The sequence below is a fragment of the Podarcis melisellensis genome (assembly GCF_964234715.1).
Source record: "Podarcis melisellensis genome assembly, chromosome: 16".
NCBI lineage: Eukaryota > Metazoa > Chordata > Lepidosauria > Squamata > Lacertidae > Podarcis > Podarcis melisellensis.
The window spans coordinates 23,839,399-23,867,383 of record NC_138533.1 but is presented as its reverse complement, the minus strand read 5'-3'; the positions used below and the strand labels follow the sequence as shown (position 1 = coordinate 23,867,383).

At 47.1% G+C, this 27,985-nt stretch overlaps 1 protein-coding gene across 5 annotated transcripts; it reads left to right on the top strand.

The window, feature by feature from the left end:
* Nucleotides 1-27,931, top strand: LOC309358969 (uncharacterized protein). Of its 5 annotated transcripts, none has more exons than XR_014163678.1 (17): nt 1-569; nt 2,151-2,347; nt 4,023-4,138; nt 5,757-5,854; nt 7,272-7,452; nt 7,987-8,095; nt 10,516-10,607; nt 12,586-12,680; nt 12,791-12,925; nt 20,664-20,774; nt 21,617-21,787; nt 22,797-22,977; nt 23,792-23,894; nt 24,712-24,803; nt 25,521-25,615; nt 26,428-26,733; nt 27,372-27,459. XR_014163678.1 is itself a non-coding variant. In XM_081892336.1 (17 exons), exons 1-17 carry the CDS (start codon nt 497-499, stop codon nt 27,653-27,655), a joined length of 2,214 nt encoding a protein of 737 aa, XP_081748462.1. In that variant the 5' UTR covers nt 3-496; the 3' UTR covers nt 27,656-27,931. The 5 variants fall into 5 exon arrangements, 4 of the variants coding, with proteins under 4 accessions (XP_081748462.1, XP_081748463.1, XP_081748464.1 ...); XM_081892336.1 differs by having other exon boundaries at nt 3-569; nt 26,428-26,508; nt 27,372-27,931; XM_081892337.1 differs by lacking the exon at nt 1-569 and adding an exon at nt 1,042-1,490 and having other exon boundaries at nt 26,428-26,508; nt 27,372-27,931.
* The last annotated feature ends 54 nt before the right edge of the window (nt 27,932-27,985 follow it).

Below are 27,985 nucleotides of genomic sequence, written 5' to 3'. Positions count from 1 at the left end.
ACGTTTCACATCTGGTGTGCTCCCTCCACCGGTTTGGGAAATGGTATGTCCACACGATTAACCACAATCCACATCAATCCTAGATGTGTTTTGTTGTTTTAAATGAAATGTGCTACATTTTGATGCATTCCTCCCCAAACCCACTTAAATCTGAATTGGAAAAAGTTAGCTGCATTTGAAGCCTGTAATGTGCACATAGACTAAGACTAACCGTTTGATGGGGGCGGCATCCAGCTTTTGCACACACAAACACTCAGCCAACAGAAGAGCTCAGATGCCCTTTTATCACCAGCGTCTTCAGCGATTACCTCTGGGGAAGGTTGCTCCCTTCCTGATGGAGAGGGAGGCTGATCAAAAGGAATCCTCAGCACCTGTGCCCTGGGAAAGTAGCTCAAGCCGCCCCCAGAAGGTGGGAGCAGGTATAAACAGGTGCTTCAGAGTAAGCTGAAAGGCTGGTGTCTACCTTCTTTCTGAACTGGAAGCCGAGAGCGTCAATATGCGGTTGCAGAAGAGGAGCTTGGTGGTATTTGCCTGGAGTTTGGTGATTGCTTCTGCTGCTGCTCAAAATGGTAAGTTGCAACATCCTTTCCCCTGCAAATTGCATTTCTCTCCTTGCATTGGGAAGGGCTGCTGGGCTTGCATCTCCTTTGCTGTGGGTTTTGAGGCTTGAGGGGGTGACCATGGGTATCTCTTCTTACTCTCTGCACTCTACAAGCCTCAGAGGGAGGCTTATGTTGAAAACAATAGAGCTGAGGCCCTCCAGTGGCCAGTGTGGGCTGAGAAGGCACTTGAACCCAGAACTGCCCCTCTCCTACCCTTGCATCTAGACCTGTTTTGTTCCTGCATTTCAAAATATCGTTATGGCATTATTATTGCATTTATACCCTATCTACAAAAGTACACAGGGCAGCCTACCTAAAATCTATAAACCAATACAGTGGTACCTCGGGTTAAGTACTTAATTCATTCCAGAGGTCCCTACTTAACCCTGAAACTGTTCTTAACCTGAAGCACCACTTTAGCTAATGGGGCCTCCCGCTGCTGCCCGATTTCAGTTCTCATCCTGAAGCAAAGTTCTTAACCTGAAGCACTATTTCTGGGTTAGCGGAGTCTGTAACCTGAAGCGTATGTAACCTGAGGTACCACTGTATTTAAAAAGCAACATCCACATTTTTGGGGGCGGGGTGCACATTACAAAATAAGGAGCCCTATGGGATTGTGTGCTTTATTTATTCTCTGGCTCAAATTTATCCTGCCAGCCTTAACCAGATGAGAGGAACCTTAGACTTGGGGGCCAGATCTGGCTCTCCAAACCTCTCTGTCTGGCCCTTGGAACTCTTACCAGGCCACACCCCTTCACTGGCCCTGCTTTGTACCCTCCTTGAGTGGTTATTGCACAGCTGGAATTTGTCCTTGGACACCAGTAATGCCCCTTGCTTGCCCAGAGCCGGGTATGCAAGTGTGTGTAGAAATTAAATTATTGCACAAAGGTAACATCCGCATCAATTGCCCCACTCATTTTTGCCTCCACACTTGCCCACCACTGGCATGCGGCCCCCAGAAGGGTATCTACAAGGGAATGTGGCCCTCGTTCTGAAAAAGGTTCCTTGCCTCTTCTCTTAACCAAGGCTTGAAACCAGGCTCTGAGGCAGTTTCCAGCAATTAGGAGGAGGAATCTCACCAGCCTTCACTGTGGTTAGCACTGATGCAACAGGGAACTGTGGTTAAGAGTAGCGGCGTAGAGTGAAATTCAAAGACTATTTAGCTAAATATGTTAAGATAATTTAATTGGGAAAGCTTGCAAATACCAGATAGACTTAGGATTTAAATATGTAATGTTAGAGATTAATCTGTTTAAAGTTAGAATAGAAAGAAAGATGGTAAGTGATTAAGTTAATTTTATGAGAAAATTGGTTTTGGAAATGATATATACACTGAAATTCAACTAGGGGGATTTGAGGAAGTCACTTAACAATGTTACTAAGATTGGTTTAAATACAGTTGAGATATATATATATTTTTGGAAAATCAATTAAAAAAATTGGAAAAAAGAGTAGCGGGGTAGAGGCCCAGCTCCTTCCTACAACCTGCCTGTGATTAGAAGCCTTTTATGTATCTGTCTGCTCTGACTCTTCTTCCTCCCACCGCAGTACCTGCGCCTTCCATGCCCTATAAATGCAACAGGACCAGCATCCATCTAGTGGTCAAGATGGACCCTTGGGACACAGGTCTCAGGCTGGAACCGCAATATCTGCACCTCGGCCGCTGCTCCCCTTCCTTTGAGGACAACCGGCAGGGCTTCTTCCACTTCCAGTACCGCTTTAAGGAATGTGGCTTTGCACGGCTGGTGAGTTTCTGAGGGGCCAGGATTTTGCAGGCTGCTGTGGTGACTTGCCGGCAGTGGCGTAGCGTGGGTTGTCAGCACCCGGGGCAAGGCAAGTAATTTGCGCCCCCTAACCCATAGATTTGCACCCCCTAACCCATGGATTTGCGCCCCCTAACCCATGGATTTGCGCCCCCTAACCCTAACCCCCACATGTTGCGCCTGGTGCGGCTGGCCCCCCCTGCACCCCCCACGCTACGCCACTGCTTGCCGGTCACTCAGGAGGCGGCTGAAGAATGTTGCTTGTAGGGCGGAAGGTAGGGAGCCCAACAGTAGGTGGCACCAAAGCCAATGTCAGAATGAGTTAACAACTTCTTGTTTTGTGCTCCTCCTCCTTTTCCCTCTTGAATTCTAAAAAGGCAACACTGAGAATAAGGAGGTGGAAGGGGAACTCCAAGTCAGCCTCTGGGACTAGCTGTGAGTAAGAAGGCAGGCTGGTGGGGGCTGGCTGAGGACAGACTGAGGTTGTGGGGCAATGCCCCCTTTGTCCTAATGGACCAGCCTCCATTGAGTTCCTCATTGAGGCTTGGAGAGAAATGCCCTGAAGCTTCTCTGTGTCTCAGGAACTGAAGCGGGCTCCCATTTCAAGGTAGGTACAGTGGTACCTCAGGTTAAGTACTTAATTCGTTCCGGAGGTCCGTTCTTAACCTGAAACTGTTCTTAACCCGAAGCACCATTTTAGCTAATGGGGCCTCCCGCTGCTGCCGCGCCGCCACCGCACAATTTCTGTTCTTATCCTGAAGCAAAGTTCTTAACCTGAGGTACTATTTCTGGGTTAGCAGAGTCTGTAACCTGAAGCATATGTAACCCAAGGTACCATTGTATATTACTTCCATAGTAAAAGCCTGTTGTCTATGCATTGCCAAAAAGAGGAAATGGGGGGCTCGAAGGGTGAACATTTGAGTAATAAACTTTGCATATGCATATTGTTGTATAAGAACAACAACAATAATAAATTATTATTTGTACCCCACCCATCTGGCTGGGTTTCCCCAGCCACTCTGGGCGCCTCCCAGTAGAATATTAAAAACACTATAAGACATCAAACATTACAAATGTCCCTAAACAGGGAATTATCATTTATTTCATCTTTGAAATTACTTTCCATGAGGCATTGATTTGTACTACAATAACCTATATTAAACAATTTAAAACAATTGCATACATAAAAATTAAAAATACAAAATGGGCTGCATTAAAATAAATTTATATATCTACATGCAAAGTCAGAAATTTTGACTTCACCTTCACGCCATACATTTAAGCATCACATTTCCACTATAAATAGTCATGGCTTTCCCTAAAGAATTTTGGGAGCTGTAGTTTATTAAGGGTGCTGGGAGTTGTGAAGACATCCCCTATTCCCCCTCGCAGAACTACAATTCCCAGAGTTCCATGGGAAGAGAGGTTGAGTGTTAAGCCATTCTAGCTATTGTAGATCTGAGAGGGGAATTTGGGGCGAAGTGGGGTCTCTTAGAAACTCCTGGCACCCTTCATGAACTACAGCTCCCAGAATTTTTAGGGGAAGCCACGACTGCTTAACGCGGTATGATGCTGCTTTCAACGTATGATGTGAATGTGGGCTTTGGCTGAGCATCCAGAATTCAGATGCTAATGTCTCAGTTTTTTATTCTTGCAGATCTGTGGTGCAATGGTAGAGTATTCTAGTAGCCTGGTCTACAGGCCGCCATCCACCCGGTCCAATCTCTACAGCAGGAGCCCTTTCATGGAGAGGATTAACTGTACCGAATATGAGTAAGCACTGCATGTGTGGACATGGGAAAGGCAATTTGGGGTGAAGAGGATGGATGTCAGAAGTGGAGCTGAAGTTGTGAATCCAAACATGTCTCTGTTAAGAGTTCAGCTGCGGGAGGAATGTTCCTGTAAAGTTTTTTTCCCCTTTTGCAGCAGAAACCTGCTAAGAATATACGTACAGTCTGATATCTGCAAAAGCCACCAGGAAAGCTTCCTGTTGGTATAATGCAGCATTCTTAAGGCAGCAAATTGATTTTTTAAAAAAATTCTCATATAGTAGTTCATAAAAGCATACAGGTTACTTCCTTGGAGCAGGAGGGGGGCAAATTAATAATAATAATAATTAATAATAACGGGTGGCGCAGTGGGTTAAACCACAGAGCCTAGGACTTGCCAATCAGAAGGCCGGCGGTTTGAATCCCCACAACAGAGTGAGCTCCCGTTGCTCGGTCCCTGCTCCTGCCAACCTAGCAGTTCGAAAGCACGTCAAAGTGCAAGTAGACAAATAGGAAGGTAAACGGCGCTGCTCTGGTTCGCCAGAAGCGGCTTAGTCATGCTGGCCACATGACCCGGCCAATAAAGCGAGATGAGCGCCGCAACCCCAGAGTCGGTCACGACTGGACCTAATGGTCAGGGGTCCCTTTACCTTTATTTCTACCCTGCCCATCTGGCTGTGTTTCCCAAGCCACTCTGGGCGGCTTCCAATCAAAGATTAAAAATACATTTAAAAAATCAGTCATTAAAAACTTCCCGATACAGGGCTGCCTTCAGATGTCTTCTAAATGTCATATAGTTGTTTATTTCCTTGACATCTGATGGGAGGGCGTTCCATAGGGCGGGCACCACCACCAAGAAGGCCCTCTGCCTGGTTCCCTGTAACCTCGCTTCTTGCAGGGAGGGAACCGCCAGAAGGCCCTCAGAGCTGGACCTCAGTGACTTGAGGCTGCCATCTTATGCACAGTTAGCTGGGATTGGAGGGTGCCAGGACGGGGAAGGGTGAGTTGCGGCATGTTTGGAAGATTTCTAAGAATGGTAGAGTTGTCAGGGTCCCCTGCAATGCAGGAATCGCAGCTAAAGAATCCCTGACAGAAGGCTACCCTGCCTGTTTTAAAACTTCCAAGAGAGTCCACCAGCTTCTGAGGTACAGTGGTACCTCAGGTTAAGAACTTAATTCGTTCTGGAGGTGTGTTCTTAACCTGAAGCACCACTTTAGCTAATTGGGTCTCCTGCCACTGCGCCGCCGCTGCATGATTTCTGTTCTCATCTTGAAGCAAAGTTCTTAACCCGAGGTAGTATTTCTGGGTTAGCGGAGTTTGTAACCTGAAGTGTATGTAACCTGAAGTGTCTGTAACCCGAGGTACCACTGTAGTTCCAGTCCACTGTTTGAACAGTTCTTAACCTCAGAAAGTTCTTCCTAATGTTTAATAAAAATATGCAAGTGAATTGTAAGGTTCCCACGCTCTCTCCAACCTAATGAAAATTAGCCCAGTTGCTCTGCAAGTTGGAACTTCGAAGTGGTGAATGCACAGCGCACATCTCGTCACTTCACTCCCCTAGTCCACAGTGAGGTGGCTCGCTGTAACACTTGCAAGGAGAGACTGACTCTCTTCTCTTCCAGCGCAGGGCGCTTGACGACTCCTCCTCCACAAGTGACAACGGTCACCGGCCATCTTTCTGCTTCCAGTGGGCTAATGTTCACCGGCACTTTAATGAATGGTAGGCAACAGGATCCAGTTGGGTGGGGGTGGGGAGGCTCACAGTAGGCGGAGCTAGATGCATTGATGGGTGGAGCCGATGATAGGCACAGCCTCCTAATTCCATTGGCATGTGTGATTGAACTGTGATAGTGCTGCCTGGTTGCTGGATGGAGAAGTATAAGATTTTCTGGGAGGCATCTGGTTAAATTTTACTTGGAGCAGGCACACTGAAATTAACAGATCTAACTTAGATCCCCTCTGTATTATATACATTTAGAGCAGTATCGTACCACTTTAAACAGCTGTGGCTTCTCCCAGAGTGTTCAGGGAACTGTAGTTCAGTATGCTGAGAGTTAACAAGGACCTTCATTCCCCTCCCTGAACTACAGTTTCCAAGAGTTCCCTGGGAAGAGAAGATGATTGTTCAACAAGGCTGAGAATTGTAGCTTTGGGAGGGAAACAGGAGTCTCCAAATTACGCTTGGCACCTTTAACAAACTACAGCTCCCAAGATTCTCTGGAGAAAACCATTGCCTTTTAAAGTCGGTGTGGTGCAATGTTGGAGTCTGGTTAGAGTGCCTGACCAGGACCTGAGAGACCAGGCTGTGAATCCTCACTGGCCGTGAGTCTCACTGGGTGACCCGGGGCCAGTCTCTGCCTAAATGCAATGTAATAATAATAAATAATAATAATAATAGTGGAGGGATCCTTCAAGTTTCTGCCTTGTGGTTACAGAGTAAAAATAATAATAATAATAATTAATAATAATAAATTTATATCCCGCCCCCCCCCCCAGCCAAAGCCAGGCTCAGAGCAGCTAACAACAGTAAAATAATACAGCATTCTAAAATCAATTCAGTGTAAAATCAGTTCAAATCAAATTAATGGCAACCATTGGGCTAGAGTTATGTGAGGATTACCAGAGGAGGGGGTCAGGCTGTGCCTTGGCCAAAGGCCTGGGGGAACAGGTCTGTCTTGCAGGCCCTGCGGAAAGATGTCAAGTCCCGCAGGGCCCTAGTCTCTTGTGACAGAGCGTTCCACCAGATTGGAGCCACAGCCGAAAAAGCCCTGGCTCTGGTTGAAGCCAACCTAACCTCCCTGTGGCCCGGGACCTCCAAGATGTTTTTGTTTGAAGACCAAAAGGTCCTCCATGCGACATACCAGGAGAGGCAGTCCCATAGGACGTGTAATAAGAGTGCTATAAATGTATCGTGCAGTTTGGGCCTTCGTAATGTCCATTATTTCCAGTGGGTCTCCTCATGAGCAGTTGAATGCCACCCTCTGAGTTGCATCGGGGGAAATATAGGCAGCCGTAGAAAGAATCTTGCCCTTTGTTCCACCTTGCTCTGCCCTCCCCTCAAAGGGTTCCCCCAAGAGAATGTAGGAAACTGTTTCCACTCGTTGCTCCTAAAAGTGCTGCCTCTTCTGTCTTTGCAGCGGACTTCAGCGCTCCCTCATCCTCCAGCGTCTTCCCCCTGGGCTCTCAGATCCACATTCAGTTTGCTGTACAGCGTTCCTTCCACCAGCCTTTGCAGGTTTTTGTGGACGAGTGTGTGGCTGCCACAACTCCAGACCTGAGCACATCGCCCCAGAGTTACGTCGTCATTGCAAACCATGGGTGAGTCTGCACTGTGGGGGGGGGGGGGGTTGAGTTCTGTGGATGGAAGGGGAACAGCCTTACCAAGCTTACCAAATAGTTTTGGAAAACTGCTACAATGATTTATATGGAAACTCAGCCAGGGGGAATCGAAGTCACCCAACAATGTTAACAAAAGGGGAATTATTACAGTCAGGATAAATGTTTGTTTGTTTGTTTTTTGACGTTTTCTTTTTATGTTTGTGGATTTGTTTGCTATAAATCTGGAAAACTAATAAAATAAAATTGAAAAAAAATAAAATAAGCTACCTCACAGGGTTGTTTTGAGGATGAAATGCTGCCACCCCTGGAGAAAAGATGGGATATTAATGCCATAAATCCACAATAAACTTAAGTGCCCGGTTATTTTTTTGTTTAAAGCTGCCAGTATCACCTGGATTTTTGCACCGAGAGACAATTGTGTAGCATCTGCTAAAAAAACAACTTTGGGTGCATTTTGTCCTCCGAATGAGATGTGCTTTTTAAAACATATATTTCTTGTTGGGGTTTGGGCAGGTGCCTTGTTGACAGCAGGGTTGCAAATTCCCGGTTCCTCCCTAGACAGACTCCAGAAGTGCTCCATCTTTCTCTGCAAGCCTTTGAATTCGTTGAGATAGATACTGATGTAAGTAACTGAACTCTTAATAGGCCTTGTGCCACTATTTCCTGAAGTAACCTCCAATTTTGCAGTGGTACCTCTCATCCGCTGTTCAGCAGGCAGTTGTTGACTCATTAATGCATGCTTTGTGTAGCCTCAGGGCTAGGAACCTGTTGGAATGGAGGCGGAACTCCGCTCCCAGTACTACATTCTGTACTTTTGCATCGCGCCCAAGAAGCCACCTTATTCTGAGTCACGCCGTTGGCTCATTAAGCTGACTGGCAGTGGCTCTGCAGGGTTTTGAGCATCTGGCATTCCCAGCTCTTATTTGGAGATGTGGATAGCTATGATGACCCTAGGTTTGAGTAGCAGTTACCGAGTTTGTGGAGCACTGCAAAACATGGGGGTTTTCACTGCAAAACGCTGCAAAACTATTGCAAGACTTCGGCACTGGTTTGAAGGGATTTGGACAGCATATAACACCGGTCCTGAAAGACCTGCATTGGCCCCCGGTGCATTTCCAAGCACAATTCCTAGTGTTGGTGCCTCAGCCCAGTATACTTGAAGGAGCGTCTCCACCCCCATCCTTCAGCCTGAACACTGAGGTCCAGCTCCGAGGGCCTTCTGGTGGTTCCCTCCCTGCGAAAAGTGAGGTTACAGGGAACCAGGCAGAGGGCCTTCTCGGTAGTGGCCCTGTGGAATGCCCTCCCATCAGATGTCAAGGAAATAAACAACTATCTGACTTTTAGAAGTCATCAGAAGGCAGCCCTGTTTAGGGAAGTTTTTAATGTTTGAAGTTTTATTCTGTTTTTAGTGTTCTGTTGGGAGCTGCCCAGAGTGGCTGGGGAAACCTAGCCAGATGGGTGGGGTATAAATAATGAAATTATAATTATAATATTTTTGGGGTGTTAACTATGAACCCCATGTTTGTATCAATTACTCCATTTGTGGGGTGCTGCAAAACTCGGACTTATCACTGCAAAATGCCGAAAACTGACTATGAAACTTAGACACAGGTTTGGAGGGGGTCCCAAATCTTGGTGTTTGCAGTTAATAAACCTGATGGTGGGGCTGGAACCCGGGACTTCTTGCATTCAACATGCAGTAGGCCACTTTTGGTAATGCTTGTGCAAGGAGACTCTCAGCTTCCACCCGTGTTTGAGGGTCTCACTAGTACTGCATGGAAGCACCCTTCAAAATAAGGGCTTATGCCATGGGTAGGCAAACTAAGGCCCAGGGGCCAGATCCGGCCCAATTGACTTCTAAATCCAGTCCACAGACGGTCAGGGAATCAGCCTGTTTGTACATGAGTAGAATGTGTGCTTTTATTTAAAATGCATCTCTGGGTTATTTGTGGGGCATAGGAATTCGTTCATATTTTTTTCCAAAATATAGTCCGGCCCCCCACAGGGTCTGAGGGACCGTGGCCCGGCCCCCTGCTGAAAAAGTTTGCTGACCCCTGGGTTATGCTGTATACAACATCCCTGTGAGGAAGCCACAAGCCATGGCAGTACTGGTCTTGGGCGGTGCCAGGGAACGCTTCTGGCTGTTCTAGTATTGCAGGGGATCTGCAGGTAGTGGATTTGTCCTACTTTATTAGTTCTGTGGTGCTCGGGCACAACGCTACCACATTGTTGCTTGGAGGGGCTGTAGTGTAACAAAGAGAAGGTTGTCCTCTTCAAAACTTTTGCAGGCACGTGTGGCCTTGAAGGCATGTGTAGATATTTTATAATTTATTTTATACTTGATAAAATGACTTCTAAGCAGTTTACAAGTGAGCAGTGTAACTGTTAGAGTCATAGAATCGTAGAGGTGGAAGGGACCCCAAGAGTCATCTAATCTAAGCCCCTACATTGCAGGAATCTCCTCTAAAGCATCCCTGACAGACGGCCATCCAACCTCTGCTTAAAAACCCCAAATGAAGGAGAGTCCACAACCTTCTGAGGGAGACCCTGTTCCACTGTCAAACAGCTCTTGCTACCAGAAAGTTCTTCCTGATGTTTACTTGGAATCTCCTTTCTTGTAACTTGAAGCCATTGGTTCCAGTCCTTCCCTCCAGAGCAGGAAAAAACAATATTGCCCCATCTTGCATGTGACAGCCCTTCAGACATTTGAAGATGGCTATCATATCTCCACTCTGTTTCCTCTTTTCAAGGCTAGACACACCAGCTCCTTCAACTGTTCCTCATAAGGCTCGATTTCCAGACCCTTGAGAGGCTTCCTCAACCTCGGACCTCCAGATGTTTTGAGACTACAATTCCCATCATCCCTGACCACTGGTCCAGCTAGCTAGGGATCATGGGAGTTGTAGGCCAAAAACATCTGGAGGGCCGAGGTTGAGGAAGCCTGCTCTTGAGCATCTTGGTCGCCCACCTCTGCAGCAACAAATAATAGTTAAGCATGGTCATGTATGACTGTCCCAGGAGCAAAATCCATTCCTCTTGCAGGTGTACCTTCACTGCCAAGTTTTAGTCTGGGACCCAGCTGTACCCGCCGACCACATGAGGAAGGCCTGCTCATTTCACAGAGATACGAACAAGTAAGGAATGTGGGGAATGGCTGTTCGTTAGAGGTTTTTTGCCGAAGGGATCTGTGAGTGGTGAGTCTTTTGGCTAGTGGGTGTTGAGTAAGACCAAAACTGAGAGGCTCGTTCTAGACCCTCCAAGTGTCCCTATTTTCCAGGGACATCCCTGATTTAGAGAAGCTGTCCCGGTTTCTGATTTGATCTCGGAATGTCCTGCTTTTCCTATATTCATTGGAGAAATGCTGGAGGGTATGGAGTTATCCGCCCCCTGAGCTGTCCGAAGGCAATCCTGTATAGGGAAGTTTCCTTAATGTTTTATGGTGTTTTTTATATATGTTGGAAGCTTACCAGACTGGCTGGGGCAAACCCAGTAAAATGTGTGGGGTATAAATAGTAAAATTATCATTATGGAATGGGATGTCCCTATTTTCATCAGAGAAATGTTGGAGGGTATGTCGTTCCAGGGTTGTCAGACTGTGTGTGTGTGTGTGTGTGTGTGCATGCGCACACATACACACACACACACACACACACACACACTCAATGGGCAGGCCCTCAATTTCAATTTCTGATTTAAAAAATGTTCCATGGGCGTCTATGACTTGCTCCAAAATAACAAGCCAGCAAAGAGCCTGTTTCTAGAGCAGTTTGGTCTCTTTGTCAGGCCCTGCTGTACTAGGAAAGGAGGGTTCAATGCAAAATCTCAGGTGCTGTGGAAACCCAATTTGGTACATCGCTGGGAGATCATCCCCTATTAGCCAGTGGCAGGGGGACTCATTCCTTCATATGCAGCCTTCTGAGGGGTGGGGGTGGGGGGAGAGGCAAGTGGTGGGTGGGGCCAGAGGCAAAAGTGGGTGGAGCAACCGCTTTTTGGAATGGATGCGGTCATTCCAAGCCATTCAAAAGAGGTTTCTGCACACAGATACCCCTCTCCAGGCCAGGCAAGCAAGAGGCAGGATCACAGTTCCGGGGACACATTCCGGTTGGGCCCAGCCCCTTTAAGAGGGTGTGGATCAGGGCCAGTGAAGGGAATGGCCTCTGGGGCAGGCAGAAGCCTGGGATTCCCCGACCCCTGACGTAAGCAGACGCTGCATCAGAAGGAAGTTCCCAGAGACAGCGGGCGTAGCGTGGGTTGTCAGCACCCGGGGCAAGGCAAGTAATTTGCGCCCCCTAACCCGGGGCAAGGCAAGTAATTTGTGCCCCCTAACCCCTAACCTGCCGCCGCTGCCAGCTTCTTCTTGCTGCTGCCTGGTCTGGTGTGGTTCTCTCCCGCGCTCAGCACTGTGCTGTGTGGCTGCTGCACTGTCCCTCCCCCAGATAGTCCCTCGCTCTCTCTCCGCACCGCACGCCTGGCACCCACCCCCTCCACAGTGGGCGGCGACCCGGCGGCTGGGATCAGATTCGCACAGCCAGCACTGCAGTGAGAGAGAGTGAGTGAGCCAGGTAGGGGCAGAGAGCTGCGAGCGCCCCCCCCCCGATGTTGCGCCCGGTGCGGCCGACCCCCCCTGCACCCCCCACACTACGCCACTGCCCAGAGACATGAGGCTTGCAGTCAGAGCCTGTAAGCAAGAATAAATCAGTTTCATATCATCCTAATGCCTGATGAAAGAATAAATCCCGCATGCGTATGGATACTGTGAGGCCTGTGACTTTTGCAAGCCTCATCCACACTTTCCTTTGCTCCATGTTTTCTGGACTTTCTAGGTCCTTTTCTTTTTCTTCTTCATTTTTCGTCCCATTGCTTTCTCTGGGAAAACCCACATTTTTCCCCCCTGCTGAATTGGAGCAAACGGCAAGCAGCAGAAAACCCAACTGCTGCCTGTGTCAATTCACCAGTAAAATGCAGGTTTCCCCGGATGAAAGTGGTGGAATAAAAAGAACCTGCTTAGTCACAGACTTGGAAAGCCCACAGCTGTGCCTATAAAGGCGGCGCAAAAGCAAGTGTCAATGAGCCCTTGAATTCAAAAGTTGACGGCTTTTCCTCTCTCCACAGATGGGAGCTCCTAGATTATCCATCCAGTTCTGTGTGCAGCTGCTGTGACTCGACGTGTGGAGCGACTGGGTCTCGCCACCAGAGAGATCTGGAAGGTATCTCTACACCTTTTTAAATTGTTTGTTTGTTTAACGCATCCCTGGAAATGGACAGGGCAGCGATTGAACTAGTCGTACCAAAATCTGCATCCGTCATTTCTCTTCAGGTCTGTCTGTGGAAGCCCGTCCACGGCAATCGAACGTGGTGGTGACTCATTTCACAATTCAGAAACTGGCTCAAAATGGAGACCACGGAGAGCTGGATGCAAATGGCTCTCTTGCTGTCAGGAGGAGTCGCAAAGGTAAGGTAAGTCATCCAACGATATGCACTGGGCCAAAACCAAGGTGGTCTTATCTCTCTCTCCTCTCCCCTCTTTCTCTCTCTCTGTTTGTGTTATAAGAAAAACTGTTCCCTTTCCTTTTTGGGGTATTCCAGAGCCCATATAGAGTCCTTAAGTGGGTTCCCTATTGGTAGGAGAAAGTAAGAAGCCAATCAGAGAATATTGAGAAGCAAAGCAGCTAGTAAGCCTGATCTTTATTAACTGTTGCAACAGGGTCCCTACTCACCACATGCAGGAGAGAGGAGGAACCCTGAACAATGGTGTGCAAGCCCTTATACAGTGGTACCTCAGGTTAAGTACTTAATTCGTTCCGGAGGTCCGTTCTTAACCTGAAGCACCACTTTAGCTAACGGGGCCTCCTGCTGCCGCCGGAGCACAATTTCTGTTCTCATCCTGAAGCAAAGTTCTTAACCCGAGGTACTATTTCTGGGTTAGCAGAGTCTGTAACCTGAAGTGTATGTAACCTGAAGCGTATGTAACCTGAGGTACCACTGTACAGCTCAAAGGAGGACGCCACTGTATAGACTTTTGAAATTGCCCACTCTGTAGCCCAAGACCCACCCGCCTAAAACATCATACATACATCACAGAAGGAGGTGGTCTACCGCAGAGGAGGCAGTTTCCAGCAGAAATCCTGCCTGCCAGAATACCTCATAATGGTCACTGATTGCATTACCTGGGCAGCCTGGCCATTCCTTCGTGATGGTTAATAATTTAGTTCCTGAATCCAGGTCACAGGCTCACTCTATTCATACACAAATATGCCCTTAAGACAGGATTGGTAAGGGAAAAGACAATGGGAAGGCTTTCCCCATTTACCTCCCTTACTGCAGAGGAATATCTGAGGTCATGGGGAGAGTCAAAATGGCTTCAGGATTGCTCTCCCGTACTATTTCAGACACACGGTTCATATATTTAGATATGTGTGCATTTCTGAATATTTATTCTATATTTGAGACCTTAAAATTCTTACAACAGTGCGTAGAGCCCTCAGTGGCTTGGGACCAGTTTACGTGAAGGTTAATTGAATTGGGCCCAGAAGTGAACTGGCAGCCATTTACCACTAGATAAATTGGGTGTTTTTGAACAGCTGAAAGCATGCCAGAAATGCTAGGAGGGGTGGTGATGGTAAGGGCTGTAACTCAGTGACAGAGCACCTGCCTTTCTTGCAAATGGTCCAATCCTGGCATCTCTAGGTAATATTACGGAAATAAAAAACGCCCTCTCTGAAAGCCTGGAGCATTGCTGCCGGTCGGTGGAAGTGCTGAGCTAGAGGGACCAATGCTCTGATTCTATATGAAGCAGACTCCCAAATTCTTTCTCTCTCTTGGCAGGTGGGAAACAAAATGTAATGCCGCCTGCTGTGGGTGCCCTTCTCCTGGAACTGGCTGTGCTGGCTGTCTTGTCTCTGGGCTTCTGCTTCTACAACGGTTATCAGAAGAGACTCTGCTTACACCGCAGGGAAGTCGGGGACCTGATGACTCGGGCGCTGTTGAATGCTGAGCACAACTGTGGCAGCATTAATGCCAGTGTAGAATATGCTTGATTAAAAAATGAACCTTGCTTAGTTACACAGGACGGTGGTGTCTTAATGTACCCACGCTTTACAGAAAAAGAAAAACTTGTCAATATGGAGGCAATGAACCCATGCTGGTTTTAGAGCCCTTCTCTAATCCAGAAGATCTAGAGATGATTTAAGAGTGGGAAGCAGTTGTTCTTTCTCTTTTGGGTCAACACTAGGGTTGCCATATCTTGGGCCTGATCCAGCTGACACTTCAGATATTCTTCCTCGATTTCAATTCTTGAGTTTTCCAAGGCTCTCATCAGCACCTGAGCAGCTAAACAGAGTTCAGTATGACTGAAAAATCAGAAGCAATGGCGATTTAAAGGTTAATATTGGCTTGGGTGGGGACTGTGAAACTAGGGGGCAGAAATGTGAGAATTAGACTATACTCAGAGAGACCTGGTCGTTGGACCCTTTAGTTTCCTTTCCCCTTCTATAAAAACTACAAAAGACATTCTCTTTTAAAGTTTAAATAACAAATACTTGCATTTGATTAAATATACAATGCAGGTAGGTGCTACTTAATGTTGTTAATACATCTTACACACCATTGGAATGGCAATGCTCATTGATTTTTTGGGGGGGCACAGCCCTCTCAAATATTTTATCAGGGCCCCCCGAAGACTCCCTAAGCCTGAGACTCATGCATGTGGCACTAAACATTTGCACATGTACATTAGAGACAAGGTATTTCTTTCTTTATTATCATTATCCCAATCTCTGAGCAGTCGGAGAATCTAGGGCAGGGGTCAGCAACCTAAGGCCCATGGGCCACAAGCGGCCCACGGGCTCGTTTAACTGGCCCACGAGCTGCCCACAAACCGAGCCGCCCACTCGGCAAGTCCCAGCATGCTTCTGCGGCGCTGGAAATCGCGTCTGTGCAGACGCAGACACCGGAAATCACAATCTGGCCCATGGAGGGATCTCCTCTGGAGTGAACTAGAACTTTCCCAGGGTTTGGTTTCCTTTGAATGAAGGTCTGCGGAGACTGTATTGTCTCTGGAAACGAACAGGATCTGTTCCGGAGCCTCATTCGCATCCTGAAGCGAACGCAACCCTCGTCTGCACATGCGTGGGCCGTGATTCGCCGCTTCTGCGCATGCGCGTGATGTCATTTTGACCATATGCGTGAGCGGCGAAACCTGGAAGTAACGCATTCCGTTAACTTCTGGGTCGCCATGGAGCGCAACCTGAAAACGCTTAGCCTGAAGCAACTTCAACCCGAGGTATGACTGTACGGTTTTGTTTACACATATATGCACCTGAGCATAAGACGGAGGGGCTTGCAGATTAACACCCCGAAATAACTTCCTTCTCCATTAGTCTCAGCTTTGTATCCAGCAGAGAGCAAGTGTGTCTTGGCCTCCAACTCCCAACCTGCTTCCAGCTCATCTCCTATACAATCCTCTGGCTTTTGTCCTCTTAGGGGTGTGAAGGCCCATCCATTTGCCTGGAGGGCCCCATCACTTGGTTTTAGCTTCTGTAACCTGGCTCCTTATTTTGGGATGTTGATGGAGGTACTTAAGTGGCACACCCTTGTCTCCAGAGACAGACGGATACCAACCAATAAAGTCATTGCCTTACAAAGAAATGTGTCTGACTAAGGTACCGACATCCCAAAGGAGCAGAAAAGACTTTTTTTGTAAGTGACAACAGCAGCACGGATGCTACTAGCCCAGAGATGGAAGGAAGGAAGAGTCCCTACCAGAGAGGAATGGCAAACTAAGCTGTTAAACTATGCCGAAATGGCAAAACTGACCTGAAAGTTCAGGAACCAAGAAGACAAAAACTTCAAGAAAGAATGGGGGGGGGGTATAATTTAGGAGACCACTGCAAGCAGACGAAAACATTGGCAGGATTTTAATTTCACTTGTAACAAACACTATGGACAGATATAAAATAGAGATTATGAAATACAGTGGTACCTCTAGATACGAATGGCATCCGTTCCGGTGCCCCGTTCGCATCTAGAAGCAAACGTAACTAGCGACGGCATGTCTGCGCATGCACACGTCGCTTTTCAACGCTTCTGTGCGTGTGCATGACGTCATTTTGAGTGTCTGCGCATGCGCAAGCGGCGAAACCCAGAAGTAACGCTCTCTTACTTCTGGGTTGCCGCGGAGTGCAACTCGAACGGGCTCAACCCGAAGCGCATTCAACCCGAGGCATGACTGTAATTTGCAGTTGAAAATGTTGACAATAGGACCCATGGAGGGGATGGGGGGGAAGTCTTGAGATTCAGAGAAATATATACAGATAAATATTCGGTATTGTTACAAATTTACATTTGTAAAATCAAATAAAAACATTTTTTTAAAAAAATGTGTCTGACTAGTTCAGGAATTTCCTCTGTTAGATTCTACCCTTCACCCGGCAGAATCCGAGACCTGGGAGAGGAGACGGTAGAAGAGGATTGGAAAAATTTTAAGATTTATTTGCAAAAATATTGTAAGCTGTATGAATGTTAAGCAGGATGCTTGATTATAAACAATTTGGCACCATTAAAATAGATGAAGTGAAGTAAGAAGATAAGTTAAAATGTAAGATAACTATTTGGCTTAATCTAATTTGTCATGGAGTATAACTAAGGTTTTTAAAATTTGAGATATAACATTGAAAACTAGTCAGTAAGGATGGAAGTAAGGAGATAATTTGTTGGATTAATTTTTAAAGTGGAAAGTAGGGGAGGGAGACGTGAGGAGGTCCCAAGAAGATAAGAAAATATGTTATGTTATAACCTTGTTTGTCTGTTATATTAATTCAAAATTTTTAATAAATATTTTTTTTAAAAAAATAGATTCTACCCTTCACTGGGTACTGGACACCAAAAATTGGGGTTTGGAGCTTCATCCATACTGATCCCCTTCCCAAAACCACAATAATATATTAGATTTTGTTACCCTTGCTTCGCCATAAGGTCCCAGAGTGGGTTATTAAGGTAAAGGGACCCCTGACCATTAGGTCCAGTCGTGGCCGACTCTGGGGTTGTGATGCTCATCTCGCTTTATTGGCCGAGGGAGCCGGCGTACAGCTTCCGGGTCATGTGGCCAGCATGACTAAGCTGCTTCTGGCGAACCAGAGCAGCGCATGGAAACACCGTTTACCTTCCTGCCAGAGCGGTACCTATTTATCTACTTGCACTTTGACGTGCTTTCAAACTGCTAGGTTGGCAGGAGCAGGGACCGAGCAACTGGAGCTCACCCCGTTGTAGGATTCGAACCGCCAACCTTCTGATCGGCAAGTCCTAGGCTCTGTGGTTTAACCTACAGTGCCACCTGCGTCCCTTTTACCTTCAGCGTACAAGGAAGCTATACAGGCATGATGCAACACCTGCTTCTGTGGGGGTTCCACAACTTAGGGCTGGTTTTCCTAGGAGACCCTGGAAAATGAGGTCTAGCAACTCCTGACACCAAGACCCAGAACAAAATGGGGACAGCCATTTACTAGGAAGGGACACATTCCAGGAAAGTGCAGCCTGTGGCCACTTCCAGACTTTATTTCCGGGTGGGACTCAATCACATAACAACAGATTCTGGTTCTGCTGCTGTGGTTGACATGGGATTGTTGCATGGTTTCAGAGAGTTCAAATGGGGTAGATTTGCCTTGGAAATGCCTATTAAATCTCTTCGCCATCCCTAGTGATGAAGGAAGTGCCAAGAAAAAGTGTGGAGGAAACACTTCCTTTTGACCCAATGTCATCTTGCCTCCCTGCAAACGAGTCAGGATGAATGAATGGGTTACCTGGAAGTGCCCTGTGACTGGGTCAGCTGGGGCGGCAGTGGAAGCAAGCTAAGTTACTTAGGGATGCCTTCTCTCAGTCCCAAGTGAGTTCTCAATGGGACGACGACAAATGATGCACAGCACTGTCTCCGATGAAGAATGTTGGGCTGTACTACTACTACAGTCGTACCTCAGGTTAAGTATTTAATTCGTTCCGGAGGTCCGTTCTTAACCTGAAACTGTTCTTAACCTGAAGCACCACTTTAGCTAATGGAGCCTCCTGCTGCTGCCACGCCGCCGGAGCACAATTTCTGTTCTCATCCTGAAGCAATGTTTTTAACCTGAGGTACTATTTCTGGGTTAGCAGAGTTTGTAACCTGAAGCATATGTAACCTGAAGCGTATGTAAACCAAGGTACCACTGTACTACTACTACTACTACTACTACTACTACTACTGATTTATTATTTATACCCCGCCCATCTGGCTGGGTTTCTCCAGCCACTCTGGGTGGTTTCCAACAGAATATTAAAATACAATAACCTATTAAACATTAAAAGCTTCCCTAAACATTAGTCATACTCTCAGACTCATTGACATTAGTGAACATGGCGAACTTGGATCCGTTCATTCCACTAGGTAGAACTTAGTTTACTGATTGATTGATTGATCGATTGATTGATTGATTGGTTGGTTGGTTGATTGCATTTATATTCAATCCTTTTCTCCAAGAATTTCCAGGTGGTGTACATGGTTCTGCCCCTCCCCATTTAATCCCCCCACAACAACCCTCTGAGGTAGGCTAGGCCAGGCATAGGCAAACTCTGACCCTCCAGATGTTTGGGGCTACAATTCCCATCACCCCTAGCTAACAGAACCAGTGGTCAGGGATGATGGGAATTGTAGTCCCAAACATCTGGAGGGCCGGAGTTTACCTGTGCCTGGGCTAGGCTGAGAGGCAGCGACTGGAGCTAGGCCACTCAGGGAGCCTCATGGCTGAGTGGGGATTCGAACCCTGGTCTCCCAGGTCCTAGTCTGACACTTTAACTACTACACCAGCACAGGCTGTAAGTATTGTATGGGATATATACCACCCATGCTTTGGAATCGGGAACCCTCTGAAAATTTAGGCATGCTATGTGAGTATACCCAAACCAGTTTACTCAGAAGTAAATCCATCTGAGGTCTGCAGCTCCACAGGATTGTAGGTCATGACTTCAGGGACCAAATTAGGGTTGCTGGCCAACAGGAGACTTGGAACAATTAAGGAAGGTCCAGGTGTGTTAAATTTTCTCTCTCGGCCTATTTAAGAAAGAATTTGTGTATCCCCTGCTTTCTTTCTTTCTTTGTCTTTCTTCAGGACAATGATGACTGGCTTCTGGTGGGTGGTTGTGTTTATTGAAGTGTTGGGTAAGTTTCTGGCAGACTCTCCAAGTGTCTCTATTTTCCAGGGATGTCCCTGATTTAGAGAAGCCATCCTGGCTTCTGATTTGATCCTGGAATGTCCCACTTTTTCAATGTTTTCTGTTTTATGGTGTTTTTATATATGTTGGAAGCTGCCCAGAATGGCTGGGGGAATCCAGTCAGATGGGTGGGGTATAAATAGTGAAATTATCGTTATGGGAAGGGATGTCCCTTGTTTTCACTGGAGAAAGTTGGAGGGTATGTTCCAGAGGGCGTGCTGGGAATCTTCCTTATGCTCAGTAATGCTTCTGAACATCAGCTGCTAGAAGTCACAGGTGGGGAGAGTGCTCTTGGATCCTTCTTTGGGGGGCTTCCCTTTGTGTCTCTGGTTTGACCACTGTGAGAGCAGGATGCTGTGCTTTAATGGGCCATCGGCCTCATCCAGCAGGTGGGCTCTTTATGTTCTCAGCTGTGAAGGAAAGTAAGGCTTTGTTACTGCCCAAATATGTTCTGAGCAAGGTTAGATGACTAGAGATGGCATTAAGTTATTTGCTGCACATAGCTTGCTACAGTCCAGTTCTTTGGCTATGCATTTCCAGATCAAGTTATCCTGTACCAATCCTGAGGTTCTCATCCTGCCATTTCTTATGAAATACAGTGGTACCTTGGGTTACATACGCTTCAGGTTACAGACTCCGCTAACCCAGAAATAGTACCTCGGGTTTAGAACTTTGCTTCAGGATGAGAACAGAAATTGTGCAGTGGCGGCGCGGCGGCAGCAGGAGGCCCCATTAGCTAAAGTGATGCTTCAGGTTCAGAACAGTTTCAGGTTAAGAACAGACCTCTAGAATGAACTAAGTTCTTAACCCGAGGTACCACTGTACTGTATTTTGACAAACTTCTCTGCAAAATAGATTTGACCCGAATGTGTTTGCAGTCCAGGAGTGTGCAATGGGTTGAGAGTCAAGTTCTTAAAATTGCTAATCAGGTATTCTGTTCCTTTATTCCCCAGCCATCCCAGTTTTGGCCCAAGGAGAAGGCTTGGCTTCTCCAGCCACAGTGGGTTCTAACACTCCTCAAGTGACAACTGCAGAGCTGGGATTCTTCAATAGGGTATTTCATGGTGAGGTGACTTGTTTAATGTACAAAAAGGGGATGTTGGGCAGACCCACTGAAATTAAGGGACCAAACATAGGCTCCAACATTTGCATGATCCTGCCACTTTAAACAGTCCTGGCTTCCCCCAGAGAATCATGGGAACTGTAGTTTAAGCATGCTGGAAGTTATTCCCCTCCCAGAACTACGATTCCCAGAGTTCCCTGTTAAGAGGGATTGCTTGCCAAACCACTCTGGGGTTTTCTGAATATGGAAACTGGGTATCTCTACTAGAGATGGAGAAGAAATTAAATTCAGCTCACATTTAAAGGCAAATTTATCTGATTTGAACTTTCCAAAGCACAGCCATCTTTTGAAATTCAGACTTTAGTGAATTTTTCGATGCAGTTTGCTAGCCAAGTAACGCGAGTAAAATACTGCATAGGCTAGGGTCAAGGAAGCATGGAAATGTGCATATATTATTGAGACTAATGGTTTAAAAATGCATCGCATTAGGGGACCTTGCTTAAAATTATTAAACAAAAATTGCATACAAAAATGAGCAGGTTGGGAGAAACTCACACAAAAATGCTGGTAGATTCTCATCATGACCCTTTGGGTTTTTTAATGTCAACTGTAGAAATGTGGAAAATGGAACTTGCAATTGGAAAAACTAAGAACTTGAGAGAAACCTAAATGGACAGTTCCATCCAGTCCTAGTCACAAATATTTGAGGGAGCATCAGGATCAGTGCAGGAATCCTGGCAACAAAGGCATATTGGCTTTAGTTTCAGGCTAAAATTTGTGATGGGAGACAACCATGGGGAGTTAGCCCAGCTAATGTCTCTTTCTCTCCCTCCCTATCTCCAGCTGCAAAGGGTCTAGTGTGGAACAGCGATGCCGATACCACAGAGCCCACGGCAACCACTTTGCCAACGCTTCCTCGCTCCACGGCAACCAGCCCAGAGCCTCACGTCCAGCTTCTGCAAGCTGCTCAGGCCAGTGATGCAAAGATTAATATCTCTCTGAGAGTGTTGAATGGTAAGATCATAGCTGTCAACCTTCCCATTTTTTTGCGGGAATTTCCCTTATTCTAGCGCTGTTTCCCACTGCGTCCTGCTGCTATCCCAGATTGTTAGATATCCCGTAGACTGTCCCTGGGACAGGTGAGGCTGCTGATCGCTTATTTTCAAGGCTGCTGATCCCTTATTTTCAAATCTGAAAGTTGACAGCTATGGGTAAGATGATTCTCCCACCCACAAGTCAATGGTTGCTTCCCTTAGCACCCTGATTTTGGGGTTCAGTTGTGCCATAGTAAAAGATTATCCTTCTTGGTACCAGCATCTTAATGCTCAACTGCAAGCAGGGCTCTTAGAAGGCAGGAAACATTGGTCTAAGCCAGTCTTTCCCCAAACTGATGCCTTCCAGAGGTTACTGGACTACAGTTCCCATCAGTCTCGACTGGAATGCCTAGCGATCAGGACTAGTGCCAGCCTCTGAAGAGCTGCTGCTGCTTCTTCTCTTTGGCGATCACTCATAGCCAAGTAATATTGTGTTCCATAAACACAGTTTTAACAATGAGTCCATAAGTAACTGTGGAGGCCAATTCTGGATCCACACGTGGCTAGTAGCCATTGATAGGCTCTGCCAGTGGCATAGCGTTGGTTGCTGGTGCCCGGGGGTTGCATGCACACGTATGATGGGAGGAGGCACATGTGCCGGGCAGGGGAGCGCCAGCCCACCCTTGCCACTGACGTTGCTGAAGCGACCCTATCTCCACCAGAGTAAAGTGGGAATGGGCTCAGCTGCCTGCCTACCTATGCAAAGTTGGGTTCCAGACTACAATTCCCATAATCCCTGACCACTGGTCTTGCTAGCTAGGGATGGTGGGAGTTGTAGTCCAAAACCAGCTAGAGACCCAAGTTTGGGAAACACTGGTCTAGAGAGCAGCAGGTTGAGGAAGGCAGGTGTAAGATGCTATCTGTGTGGCAGGATGTAACATCTGCATGGGCTAGTCCGCACCGCACACAATTTCCGACTTCTCTCCCAGAAAACCTCAGTGTTGCGGCTGAACCTGGGCAGTACGTCGAAGGTGCTTTGATCCACTTTGAGGCCAGAGTCCAGGCGAGTCCAGGCCTGTCCCCCAAGCTCTTCATTGATGAGTGCTACGGCACGGATGCCCGACACCACGGCCATTTCAGGAGGGTCTACATATTCGCAGATAAACATGGGTAAGTGGTGTGCCGTTCTGTTAAGAGATGGAGAGGGCCTTCTCGGTAGTGGCACCCATCCTGTGGAACGCCCTCCCGTCAGATGTCAAGGAGATAAGTGGCTATACAACAGAAGACATCTGAAGGCAGCCCTGCATAGGAAAGTCTTATAATGTTTTATTATGGCTTTATATATGTCAGAAGCTGCCCAGAGTGGCTGGAGCAACCCAGTCAGATGGGCAGGGAATAATAATAATAATAATAATAATAATAATAATAATAATAATAATAATAAATAAATAATACAGTGGTACCTCAGGTTACATACGCTTCAGGTTACACACTCCGCTAACCCAGAAATAGTGCTTCAGGTTAAGAACTTTGCTTCAGGATAAGAACAGAAATCAGACTCCGGCGGTGTGGCGGCAGCAGGAGGCCCCATTAGCTAAAGTGGTGCTTCAGCTAAAGAACAGTTTCAGGTTAAGAACAGACCTCCAGAACGAATTAAGTACTTAACCTGAGGTACCACTGTAATAATATAACAATATCAACAACAAAGGTGTTTCAATGTGGTTGCCCTCCCACCCACCCCACTAAAGCAGAAATGGGGCAGTGTGTTAAAATGAGTTCCTCATTAAACAAAAAAACAATTATTTTGACAGCACATTTGGCAAATATCGGATCCAGCAATGTCAAAACTGGATTGTGCTCAGCCCCGAGGCAGTGTGGAAAATTGGGTCGAAACTGAAAAAAATCCCCCCCACCCCGCAATACCTAAAAAATGATTCCGGCACTCAAAACCACACTCTTCCCACTTTCGCGGTTAACTTGCCAGGTGCCTGTACGGTGACGGCCCCAAGGTCAGGTGGCTCCGTAGAGAAGACTCTGCGATGCTGTTCACAATACCTGCCTTCTTGCTAACCGGCGACTCAGAGGAGGTAGGAATCTCTCTGGAGTAATTCTCTGTGTTCTGGGATGCCGCTGACGTTCTGTTAAGAGAATTCCTGGTTTTCTCGCGTAATTTTCCTCCGACTGCCATTTCCAGGATTCTTGGGGGAAGCCCTTAATTCTTAAAAATTGTTCATAGAGCAAGTGTGAGTCGGTGCCTCTGCAGAGATGCCCCAATGCAGACTGAATAAAGCACCCAAACACTTTCATTAGGGACGCGGGTGGTGCTGTGGGTTAAACCACAGAGCCTAGGACTTGCCGATCAGAAGGTCGGTGGTTCGAATCCCTTCGACGGGGTGAGCTCCTGTTGCTTGGTCCCTGCTCCTGCCAACCTAGCAGTTCGAAAGCACCTCAAAGTGCAAGTAGATAAATAGGTACCGCTCTGGCGGGAAGGTAAACGGCATTTCCGTGCACTGCTCTGGTTCGCCAGAAGCGGCTTAGTCATGCTGGCCACATGACCCGGAAGCTGTACGCCGGCTCCCTCGGCCCATAAAGCGAGATGAGCACCGCAACCCCAGAGTCGGTCATGACTGGACCTAAGGGTCAGGGGTCCCTTTACCTTACACTTCCATTGGCCAGCGTAGTTGTAGTGGTTCATGTCAGACTAGGGCCCACTGGGTGACCTTGGGCCATTTGCTAAATCTCAGCCTAACCTACCTCACAGGGTTGTTGTGAACACAACATGGGGAGGGGCGGGGAGAACCACAAATACCGCCTTGAGCTCCTGGGATGTAGATGTAATTAGCAAATAAATATTTGTGAGAGTTTTGAATCTGCTGCAAAAAAATAACTTCCCTCCTTTTCTAGATCTATATTCATTGTCTCCTGTCAGCGTGGAGCAGGGAGACCTCCTCAAGCTTTGGCAAGAAAGCTTGTTCCTTTGACAGCATCTCCTCCAGGTCAGCTCTAAGCCCCTCTTATTGCAAATCTTGCTTGACCTCCCCCCACCCCCGGACTAAATTTAATTAAATACCTTGCAAACAAAAGCAAGAATACATTCGATATTAGTTAAAATCTGTTGATCACATCCTTAAGCACTTATTTTGTCTGGCCAGATGTTTTGAAGACATGCTGTTTGGTTTCTTTGCCGTGGTGAATTTGACACAAGAGACAACCGGTTGTAAATCCAATTAGGTTTTTAAGACCCACTGAAATTAATGGACCTAAATTAGTCATGGCCATTAGTTTCAATGTGTTTACTCTGAGTAGGACTAACAACTATATACAAAGGTGAACTTCTTATATCTTAACTTACTGCATGATGCACAATTCCTATTAAGTTGCATTGTTTTAAACGGTTGTACAGTGGTACCTTGGGTTACATACGCTTCAGGTTACAGACTCCGCTAACCCAGAAATATTACCTCAGGTTAAGAACTTTGCTTCAGGATGAGAAATGAAATCATGCAGCAGCGGCGCGGTGGCAGCGGGAGGCCCCATTAGCTAAAGTGGTGCTTCAGGTTAAGAACAGTTTCAGGTTAAGAACGGACCTCCGGAACGAATTAAGTTCTTAACCCGAGGTACCACTGTACACTGCCTTGGTAAGTTTTGTGCAATGAAACAGCTTCCCTTAACGGTTGCTGCCTATTACTTGTAGTGATTTTGTTCCCTTCTAGCTGGAAGAACATAGACGAACCGTCCAAGAATTATGTCTGCAAGTGCTGCAACAGCTACTGCCCTTTGGAGCCCCCCACGCCTGGAAGCGAGAAAGGTACCTGTAAGCTAGACTTTGTGTCTAGTGAACCAAAACAGTAATTGAAACGCAAGCTAAGAGGTGGGTGGTGAATTTTTACCATTCACACTGATCTGTGGCAACTAGGAATCTAGTTCAAATCTCATTTTAATGTGAGCACCTTCCAGAAAAAAATTCTTGAACTGAAACGCAGCTGCCCTTTGAAATTTGCCCTTCTCCAAATTTGGCAGTGAAGTTCTTCGACCAATAATAAATTATGATAATAATTGCATATATTAAGGGAAGCATATTTCTGCCTTGTGTTTCCCAAAGTTATATATGGTTGACTGCTGTGAGAGCAGGATGCTGGACTGGGTTAGGCCATTGGCCCTAATCCAGCAGGCTCTTATGGGGTTCTCCACCACTGCCATTTCCCACTTTTTCGATAGATCATATAGAGCATAGAATTGTAGAGTTGGGACCCCGAGGATCATCTAGTCCAACCCCCTGCAATGCAGGAATATGCAGCTGTCCCATACAGGGATCGAACCTGCAACCTTGGCGTTATCAGCACCACGCTCTAGCCAACTGAGCTATCTAAGATAAGGTAGCAATATAGAACTTAATCCTGTGCTACATTGCTGTAGCACCATTGCTGTGCACGAGCCTTCCACAACTGAGTGCCCTCCTGATGTGTTAGGACTGGCCATTGGTAATGATGGCTGCTGGAACTGGGAGGGGATCCCCAACATTTGAAGGACACTGGAGGCTGGTATATAAGCAATTGTTGGGTTCCTGCAGGAATCGTAACTTCCCTACTTCTAAAACTATTTATCCCGTCTTCCAAACAGCATTTTGGGGTGAAGGAAAGCTCCACAGGAAAGTGGTTGGCCCCTTGAGAGTGCACAAGGAAGATGTACCTTGGTTTGAAGGTTGGTTTTTGTGTTTCTCGTTTCTGAATACTGTACCTTAGTCTCTTCTGGGGCTGGAAATCCTGGCCTGATCCAACAGATAGTTACTATTATTAGGATTTGTTGCCTACAACATCCGAGGCCCATCAGAGTGGTGTAGTGAATGCGGGTGGCGCTGTGGTGTAAACCACTGAGCCTCTTGGGTTTGCCAATCAGAAGGTCGGCAGTTCGAATCCCCGCAACGGGGTGAGCTCCTGTTGTTCCGTCCCAGCTTCTGCCAACCTAGCAGTACAAGTAAATAAATAGGTACCGCTCCAGCGGGAAGGTAAATGGTGTTTCCATTGGGCCAGAAGCGGTTTAGTCATGCTGGCCGCATGACCCGGAAAGCTGTCTGTGGACAAACGTCGGCTCCCTTGGCCTGAAGCGAGATGAGTGCTGCAACCCCATAGTTGCCTTTGACAGGACCTAACCATCCAGGGGTGCTATACCTTAGTGGAGCAGATTTAGGATCTGGGGGACTGGAGTTCAAATCCCTTCTTGGTCAGGAAAACTCACTGGGTGATTGTTGGCCCAAATATCGAATCTCGGCCTAATCTATCTCTCAGGATTTGGGGAGGAGTGTGTGGAAATGAGCAGGGAGGGCCACGTATGCCAGTTGGAGGTCTCTGCAGGGAAAGTGGGATATAAATGTAATGAGGGGATACTCTATCTATGGCAGGTGTGAGGAACCTGTGGTCCTCCAGAGCTTTGCTGATCTACAACTCTGACCATTGGCCACACTTGCTAGGGCTGATGGGAGTTGTAGTTCAGCAACAGCCAGAGGGCCTGAAGTGAGGGAATCTTACTTAGGCAAAATGGCTCCCTGAACGTCTCTTCCCTTCCAGGACGATGCCACACCATGAAGACGTTCCTGCTGGTGAGCATCTCCTTTGGGGGCAGCTGTGTGCTGGCGGCCCTCTTCAGCGGGGCTACAATAGCGCTAGGCCTGGCTGTCCTCCGCTACTCCAGCACCAGCAAAGGCCACAAACCCCTGAAGAACCGCAAGGAGCAGCAATTCCAGACGGAGCTCCAGCTGGTCCTTGGGGACCTGACCGTCGACGAAGAGGTGGAGAAGGAATCCAACATTGACTACTGCAAGATCAAGAGCGACACGCCAGAGAAGGCCTAACTCTCTAATCCTAAAAGCAAAAATAAAATGTGTGTTGAAAGCTTTCCTTTTATCGCTGTGTAGCTTTACTGCCATAGTCAAACTTTCTCCCCTTGGTTGAAGGAACTTTTCCACCCCACCCGAGCCAGAGGGCCACACTGGCTTCTTGGCAACATTGCAGGGGCCACATGCTAGTGGCGATGGGGGCCAGAAGCATAAGTGGGTAGAGGAATCAGTCCAAACTTTAATTTTTGTGTAAGGCAGGCTAATGGAGTGCACCTGAGTTCTTTCTTATGCAACTAGCGAGGACCACCTTGCTGTACAGGGCATCTGATAGTCTGAAGTGCCTTG